The sequence below is a fragment of the Rana temporaria genome, chromosome 5, assembly GCF_905171775.1.
Source record: "Rana temporaria chromosome 5, aRanTem1.1, whole genome shotgun sequence".
NCBI lineage: Eukaryota > Metazoa > Chordata > Amphibia > Anura > Ranidae > Rana > Rana temporaria.
Window position 1 is genome coordinate 376,457,206 of NC_053493.1, and position 9,746 is coordinate 376,466,951.

The following is a 9,746-nucleotide window of genomic DNA, read 5'->3' on the forward strand; positions in this document are numbered from 1 at the left end:
ATACAGTAGACTGTTGGCTTCCCAGCCAGTAGTCCTGTGGTAGGTTGCGTTTCTTTCCCTCAAGGAATGTATAAAATACATTGGCATATTAATACAGAGGAGTTGGAGTCGGGGAGTCGGAGTCGGAAGTACATAAAACTGAGGAGTCGGAGTCGGAACATTTATCTACCGACTCCACAGCCCTGATTTGTACCGTCGACGCTATGGGCGGATTTGCTGCGCATTTCGGCCGCTAGTGGGGCACATTTAGATCCCCCTAGTGGCCGAGAAAGGGTTAAAACCGCCCGCAATGCGCTGCTGCGGTATAGCCGCACTGTCCCATTGATTTCAATGGGCAGCAGTGGTGGAGGAGCGGTAAACACACCGCTCCTTCTCCGCTCCAAAGATGCGGCTAGCAGGACTTTTTTTTTTACCGTCCTGCTGGCGCACCGCTCCAGTGTGAAAGCCCCTCAGGCTTTCACACTGGAGTGAATGGGGACAGATTTTTAAGGGCGTATTGCAGGCGCTATTTTTAACACTATAGTGCCTGCAATACGCTCCAGTATGAAAGGGGTCTAAAGATATATGAAAAATAGAGTTATGTGGCGCTTACTAAATCAGGGTTTGACAAATTTGCTTGGAATCTAGGGAGCCAGCTAAAAAAGTTAGGAGCCAGATACGCGCCCCGTCCCGCCAAGCTCGCTCGCAGAGGCGAAGGCATACGTGAGGTAGCTCCGGAATATGAAAGCGGTGTTCAAACCACACATGTGAGGTATCGCCGCGATTGGTAGAGCGAGAGCAATAATTCTAGGCCTAGACCTCCTCTGACTCAATACATGCAACCTGTAGAATTTATTAACTATCCCCTGTTTTGTAGATGCTATAACTTTTGCGCAAACCAATCAATAAGCACTAATTGCGATTTTTTTTTTACCAAAAATATGTAGAAGAATACACATCGGCCTAAACTGAGGAAAAAAATTATATTATATATATATTATATATATATATATTTTTTTTTTTTTTTTTTTTTGGGGGGGGGGGGGGATATTTATTATAGCAAAAATTAAAAAAATATAGCATTTTTTTCAAAATTGCTGCTCTATTTGTTTATAGCGCAAATAATAAAAAATTGCAGAGGTGATCAAATACCACCAAAAGAAAGCTCTATTTTGTTTGGGACCTACGTCGCACGACCGCGCAATTGTCAGTTAAAGTGACGCAGTGCCGAATCGCAAAAAGTGGCCTGCTCTTTGGCCAGCCAAATGGTCCGGGGCTTAAGTGGTTAAAGTTTATTTTTGTAAATTCAAGCAATATAGATACTGATTATTACAGTACTTGGTTAATCAGCCTCTTGCATTCCCTGTACAGCAGGGCTCAAGCTGGGAGAGGGAGAAACAGCAAGGAACTTGTCTGCTGTGCTACATAGCTCAGGGGCTAAAAAGGGATAAGCCGACAGGAGAGAAGGGCAGAGTGACCGAAAGATGAGCTCATCGGTCTGCTACTTCTCCTTTCACAGTCCAGTAAAAGATTGGGGGGGGGGGGGGGGGGATGGGGACGGAGTTTTACTCAACAGCAGTTAAAAAAAAAAAAATAGGTCTGTTGCCCTGCAAGACAGAAATGTGCAATGTAGCAGAGCTGTGCCAATTTCAGGACTGGAGGAACAGAAATTCTAATTCTTTGGCAGGTAAAAGAACCCTCATGTAGGTATTTTATCTATGTATATGGTGGTTTGCCTGGAGTTCGGCTTTAAAGACAAGAAATGAAGCAACCAAAGTTTTACTGTGGGGGAAAAAAAAAAAAAGTTATTCTGCACAGATTTGTCTACATTGTGACCTTTGTAGCAGAGGCGGCACTCAGAAGTTTTGAGACATCTCTCCAACTTTCCCAAAAGCTCCATTAAGTTACCTGAAGTGCTTCCTACTGAAAATCCTACTTATAGAGTAATTATGAATAATGCAGCACTTTTCATTCCTAACTTCTCAAAGGATAAGGAAGAAATGATCACAGCTGAGAATATTTCTTGGTCTTTACTGCCACCTCCTGGGAATAATAAGAACAGTCACTGTGCAAAAAAAAAAAAAAAAAAAAAAAAGAGTCTGGAGCTAAATGATACGTTCAATAAATAAAGCAAACCTGTCACTTCTGCTAAAGTCCTTTTTACTCTGCAGGTATAACTTGCAGGTATCAGGTGCCTGACTGTGTGCAAGCTGAGGAGAGTGGCCAGGGTGTGCTGTGTGCTTATCCTTACAGAATGATGGACTACCGGAGGCATACCAGGTACCCCTAATAAAAATGGGTGCATGGGAGATTGTAAAACTGCATGCAAACCACACAGTACAATGGTAATAATGCTCAGGGAACCAAGTACATATTTAGTGTTTACAAGGCCTTTCTCCAAGAACAGGGTCCGAGAAGACAATTATGAGGCCTGAAGACTGTCAACTGCAAAGAGGAGGGGGGGGGTCCTAAACTCTGTGTAAGCTCCAACACAAAGTCTGCAAAAAGACTTGGATATATAGGCTTTGGCAGGTGACCAGGGTGATGGGCAGGAAAGGAGTCATGTTGAGAAGATCAGTGCTTGGCCCAGCCCTGTCACAAGGAGTGACTCACTTCATCCTTCATACCCAGAAGTACCTGGTGTTTCATGTAGCTGCTGACACTGAGACAAGTGATTGAAAAAGGAAAAGTAAAATGTTTTAGGAATTTAGGCAATTAAATTGTTTGTAAACCCACAATATACCCCCCCCCCCCAGAAAAAACCTGAAAGACAAAAGGCATAATGAGCTAGTATGCATAGCATACTAGTTCATTATGAAATACTCACCTTAGATCGATGTCCCCGTAGCAGTCCCTGTACACTGCCCCGACATCACTCCCAGAGTTACTTCCGGGTATCGAGGGCTCCGGCCCTGTGATTTGCCGGAGCCCTGATGACGTCACAGGGCATGTGGGCGCGAGCCTCCAGTAATGGCACACAGGCAAACGTGTTGTTGTTTCAGTGCTCATGTGCCGATGATGTCGGCACATGCCAATACAGGGGGACATCTCCTAAACCGTGTAGTTTTAGGAGATATCCGGGGTAGCTACAGGTAAGCCTTATTCTACCCTTCCCGGGAATTGGAGCAAAGAGAGCAAAGATTACCTTGACTTACACGTGTATAAATATAATGGATATGTAAACACTCAGACATTTTCCAAAACAACCGATAGAAATGGATATATCCCGGCAAACAGTTGCCACCACCCACAGTGGATTGGCAATATACCTAAAGCACAGCTCATGCGAGTTTACAGAAATTGTAATAACACAAATGATTATGAAGAACAGGCGAACATCATAATCAAGCGATTCATAGACATGGGATATAATACAAAATAATTATTAGCACTAAAATAAAAAGTCAAGAGCATGAACAGGAACGTAAAAGAAAGTAAAACGGAGAACAACAGGACCAAAAAGAAAAAACATATGGATGTTAAAAGATCGTTAACCCTCCTGACGATCTCCAATGCAGAGTTTGCCGATTCTTTCATGCAACAAGTGGAGAGACTTTATCTCCTCACTCAGCCTCTATCTGGGCAGTCTGGCAAGTTCGTAACAGGAAACATTGTAACTAATGCTTTCTTCTTAGATCAAAGGGATAAACTTCTATGTGTGTGTGTGTAAAGAAAAAAATGAAACATTGTAACCAACTTCCATCTTGGATCAAACAATGCAGGAATTTTAACCACATAAAGTCCAAATCTTTTTCTGGCACATGTTTAAGTTAAAATCAATATTTTTTGCTAGAAAATTACTTGGAACCCCCAAAATTATATATAGTTTAGCAGAGACCCTAGAGCAGGGGTGTCAAACTCAATTTTAATTGTGGGCCGCATCAGCCTTATGATTGCCCTCAAAAGGTTGTATCTGTAAGATTAGATGTCCAGCGCATCCCCTCCCCTTACATTAGATGTACAGAGCCACCCCACCATCAGAAGTGGAGTCCCCTACTCTCCCTTACATCACAGTGCACCCCCGTTTCCTTATGCTGCTGCTATGAAGAAGCTGGATGCATTGCTTGAAAGCAGAAAGTAGGGGTCTGGAAGAGGACTGAAGCTCTCCTGCAGCTGCAGGAGAGGTGCGAGGGCCACATAAAATGGCCTTGAGGGCCGGATTCAGCCCCCTCGCGGGCCTTGTGTTTGACACCTGTGCCCTAGGGAATAAAATGGCAATTGTTGCAATATATTATGTCACACGGTATTTTTCCCCAGTGGACATTCAAATGCAATTTTTGGTGAAAATATACACTTCAATGAATAATTAAAAAAATAAATAAAAAATAAACAAAAACAGTAAAGTCAGCCCAATTTTTTTTTTTGTTTTAATGTGAAAGATGATGTTACGCCGCGAGAATCGTGATCTATCTTCTAAGCAAAAAGAATCACAATTCTCATTTAGCAAGAATCGTGCAGCTCTAATGGATATGGCCAAACTACACAATATATGTCACCCCCCATGGGTGTATCACATAGATAGACTCTCCCTAAATTCCCTCTAACATTTTAATTTCAGTTTTTATGGCATCTTATATTAGTTTATTAGAGTCTTGGTATTTTAATTTTAATTTAAAAAAAAATTATTTTTAATATGGATTTTTTTTTATTTCGTTTTCATAGGAATGTTAAGTATTTTACATATTGGTATTATTGTCGTATGGTATGTAATTTTATATTAATATAGGTATAGTATATTTTGACCCAGTGCAGTCAGTAATCTGACTTGTTTTCGGCACACAGAGAACACTGACTGCATCATACTGTTGTACTAGACCGCTTCCCATTGCATATAATGGGGCGGTCTTCCTCCCATTAAAATGGTAACAGTAGAGTTCCATGATCTTCACATGTAATATAACATTCCATTTACAGATATACATGGGCATAGTAACCACATCATTGATAGTTTCTGTCAGCACACTTGTGTGAAGTGAAAGAATTTCCTCTGCCAAAATCTATACATATGTAGTACTATGAGGACTACGGTCCTCAATATCTCATACAAAATGGCCACCGCGAAAATTCACGAAGGCGCAGAGGGGTCACAATATACTATAAATGAACGTGAAGTGAGGTTAGACGTTACGCTCCAGATGACGTCAGAGTGACGAAACGCATAGGGTGGAGTCCATGTACGTCGGTACATCACTTCCGGTCACGGCCGCAAACCATCTTTCTGGCAACAGTGTCCACATTTTTGTTTTGTCTATAAATTATATGTAAAATGTGAGTGTATTTCCACATATTTTTTAAAAAAATAAACAGTATTATGCTATGGGCATCCTTCTCTCTCCTGCATAACTACTTTTGGAGGAATGCCAAACACATACGGAGCCGACTATTTTCCAGGGGTGCTACACAGTGGCAAATACTGTGGCAGCGCCATATTCCAGAAAACTCTGGTGAGTGCATATATAGAACGAGCACGAATGGTCACGCGCATCAAAAGGAGATTGAAATTTGCAACGGCTCACCAAGCACTGAACTTTATTTATGAGCACAAATCACTTTTTGTCACTAACGTGTTTATTTACATGTGTCTGATAGATAAAAAATGGTTATTATAGATGTGATTTATTTATATAATTTATTGAGGTGTACTACAACTTGTCACATAAGTTAAGGCAGCTGGTTTTGCACTTCATTAACATAACACCCGGATGAGGGTATAACACACCATTAGTACTTCCAATACACTAATTTCTGTACATTATATTGCACACAAAAGTAAGGCCAACAGTTTGCCGAGGGTGCAATACTACTACCTCCTGTGCAATGCCTGGCGAGCCTCAAGAACAAAGCACTCAGCCTAGGAAGTCTCTGCAAACCTCCATGTAATCCATGCAAAAAAGGGAGAAACCAACCGTGCCATGAAATCCAACACGTTTCGGCCACCAGGCCTTAATCATGGCACAAAGCCATGAATAAGGCCTGATGGCCGAAACATGTTGGCTTTTTTGACTGTTGTTTACATGCTATAATAAAACAATTTATAATTTATTTAGCCGACTTGTGTATGCATTCGCTTCTGTGCGCGAGCACGGCGGGACAGGGTGCTTTCAATTATTTTTTTCCTTATTTATTTTACTTTTGATTTTTTTCCTTTTTAAAAAAAAAAAAGAAAGGGATCACTTATTCCTATTACAAGGAATGTAAACATCCCTTGTAATAGAAAAAAAAAAAAAAAGCATGACAGGACCTATTTAATCTGAGATCTGTGGTCAAAAAGACCTCAGATCTCATATTTACACTTTAACTGCAATAAAAAAAAAAGAAAAAAAAAAGAAGGTTTAAGCCCGTTGGGCGGAAGTGACGTTTGACGTCGCTGCCATCATCCAACGTCACCGAGTCGAGTGGGGACCATCATTCCCTCACTCAACACAGTGCCTCAGAGGGGAAAGTATTGGATCGCCACCACTGCTACCGGTAAACGGCGGAGACGACCGAAACGCGGCAATAAAAGTGATCTTGCAGTGAATCCGCCGCGGAGACCACTTTCAACTTAAAGCGGATGTCCGCCGGAAAAAAAAAATATTAAAAGCCAGCAGCTACAAATACTGCAGCTGCTGACTTTTAATATCAGCACACTTACCTGTCCTGAAGTCCAGCGCCGTCCGCGGCAGAGGACGAGCAATCGCTCATCACTCTGCTGCTCCCACCACCATCCTCGGTGTGGGAACCAGGAAGTGAAACGCTTCATGCGCGAGTCGCGCTGCGCCGTGCTGACTGGTTCTGTGTTCTGGGAGCCCACGGGGGGGGGGGGGGGGATCCGACGTCCTGCCCGCAGACTGTGTGGCCGGAAGTGGGGGTCTTTAGACAGGTATCTGCACCCTCCCCCCTGAAAGGTGTCAAATGTGACACCGGAGGGGGGGAGGGTTCAGATGAGTGGAAGTTCCACTTTAGGGTGGAGCTCCGCTTTAAAGCAGACTGCCTGCCATTTAATAAAATAACGGGGTTATGGCAGCTATCTACTGCCATAACCCCAGTATTTAGCATATAAATACTGATGTGCAATGAAGGCGGGCGGTCCGGAAGTGGTTAAAGCAAACCTTCACCCGCCCAATATTTTCCATCACTTCAAACCAACCACCACCTGCTCTTGCTCAATAGAACTTTGGTGTTTTTTTTGTTTTGTTTGTCAAGTGTGTGGTGAGGAGAGCCGATCAGCAGCATCTCCTCACAGGGGACATTTAGGAATGTAATCAGGGCACTGATCATCAGTGCCCCGATTACAGTAAAGCAATTTAGTGTCGCCAATCAGTGCCCACCATTGCCAGCAATCAATGCCCACCACTGCGCACAAGTGCCACAAATCAGTGCCCATTAGACATGCCAGTCAGTGACGCACATAAGTGCTGCCCATCACTGCTGTCGATCAATGCCCATCAGTGTTGCCCATCAGTGCCACCCATCAATGTCCATCAGTACCGCCTATCAGTGCTCACCAGTGCAGCATATTAGTGCCTCCTCATCAGTGCCACATAATCAATGCCCACCAGTTCAGCCTATCAGTGCCGCCTCATCAGCACACATCAGTGAAGGCGAAAAATTACATACCGTATTTATCGGCGTATACCGCACACTTTTTTCCCCTTAAAATCAGGGGGAAATCGTGAGTGCGCGATATACGCCGATCCCCGTGCTGTGTTTGAACGCCCCCGCCGACATATACCGAGCGCAGTACACTCGGCCAGGCTCAGCTCCCCTCGCGATCACGCCCTGTGCCGCCTCCTAGCCTTTATGCGAGAGGAGCCGAGCGTGCCCGAGTGTACTGCGCTTGGTATAGGTCGGCGGCGGCCACACAGCGCGGGAAGCGGGGATCGACTCAAAAACAGCGCGGGAGAAGCGGGGAGGACACCACCAAGGCCGCAGACGGACGCCGGACAAGGCCGCCGATGGACGCCGGGCAAGACACCGACGAGGTGCATTCAAACTGTAAGTATTTTCTTTTTTTCCTGATATTTCACTTCCAGGTTGGGGATGCGCGCTATACGAAGATAAATACGGTAGTTACAAAATTTACTGACAGAAACTAAGAAAAACTTTTTTTTTTTTTTTATTAAAAACCTAGCAGTAATTAAATACCACAAAATGAAAGATCTATTTGTGTGAAGAAAATTATAAAAAATGTGTTTGGGTACAGTGTTGTATGACCGCGCATTTGTCATTCAAAGTGTGACAGCGCTGAAAGCTGAAAAGTGGTCTGGGCAGGAAGGGGGTGCAAGTGCCTGGTAGGCAAGTGGTTAAAAAGAAATACGTGTATTATTTATTTTTACACAGTTTGCTTTTATTGCCATTACAGGAAATGTAAATATCCCTTGAAATAAAAAGGCATGACAGGTCCTCTTTATGGGGACATCTGGGGTCAATAAGACCCCACATGTCTCCTCTACCCTGGAAAGCATGAGATAAAAAAAAAAACCCACACACACAATCTTTGCTTTCAGGGAAAAGATGTCCGTCTTTATATCTGCCAGAGCTGGAAGTGACATCATGAAGTCACTATCGGACTCCCAGGATCATACAGACAGCCAGGGATTCGGTCCCCAATCGCACGGGGGAGCCCAGGGAGGCCCCAATTGGGCGATAGATTATTAGCAGATACCCGAACAAATTGAAGCCAAACTCCAGCTGCTCACGCTTTATAATCAGTTACTGCAATCCATTGTTTTACCCTTTGAGATAAAGGTTTTGCATGAATACATAAAAGATGATCATTGTAAGCATCCCCTGTCAAGTGTTATGTGGTTTGTCCCATCCATGTAAACCGACACATTCTGCTGGAGAGCTTGTGCTTTTGAAAAAAACAACAGACATACTGGCTGGATCACCTGATGAAAATAAAAGAAAACGAATGAAAGGTCACATCTAAGAATTGGTCAGCTGCAATATAATAAATGTTTGCTTTTGAGTTCATTGCCATTTTAAGGGGTTCGAGCTTCTGCCTGGCTTTTAGGTGGATTTTCTCTAATAGTCCCGCTCACGGATGTCCCCGGAAAGGGCAGTCAGGGCGAATGTAGAAACTTTAAATTGTCAAAAAATCAGGAAGAGAGGGGGGGGGGGGAACCTTCCACTGGGGACAGGTGACAACAGTCTTCACATTAAACAGATATCCACTAACTTCCTGTTTAGTCAACAGGACAGGAAGTGAAGAGAAATCTCTGCAATAGGACACAGATGTCAATAAAACCTGAGAGAGGTTATAATTCCTCCCTTAGTCTAAAAGGAACACAAAGTGTGTGCTGTGGATATCAATGGACAATTATTGTCTTAAATTTCATCCTCACCCCATGGATATAAACCAGCCCTGACCCCAGAAGATGGACACACACAAGTGATGGCTCCATGTGTCACACACTCACCAGCTTCCAAGTCCACCCCATAACAAGGCAGGGGGTCCAGAGACAACTTGTAGCTCTCAAACTTGGGGTCCAGCAGCTGCCTGTTCACCCTCAAAGAGCAGTTAGCCGCCGCCATGCTTCAAGCACCTCAGCCCTGTCACTTCCACACAGACACACTTCAGTACAAGCAGGAAACCGGAACCTTCCGAGTATGAACCAGTGCGCCCTCCCCAAGCGGAACTATTTACAAGTGGACCTAGCGACCAGTCAGAAAGTGTAACGGAAGTGACGTTTCGTCTCCGCCATCTTGCTCCTCCGTAGTAAAGATGCACTGAGAAGGGGGTAAGCGGACATCTTGTTACACCCACCAAAGTTTTGCATTTT

General features: G+C 43.8%; 1 protein-coding gene across 1 annotated transcript in view; it reads right to left on the reverse strand.

Moving 5' to 3' along the window:
- NUDCD1 (NudC domain containing 1) overlaps window positions 1–9,584 on the reverse strand; it is a 221,423-nt gene extending 211,839 nt beyond the window's left edge. The window contains exon 1 of the mRNA XM_040354855.1: window positions 9,384–9,584. Coding sequence (XP_040210789.1) covers window positions 9,384–9,498 — 115 coding nt within the window. The 5' untranslated portion in view covers window positions 9,499–9,584. The remainder of the gene's footprint in view (window positions 1–9,383) is intronic.
- Between the last annotated feature and the right edge of the window lie 162 nt (window positions 9,585–9,746).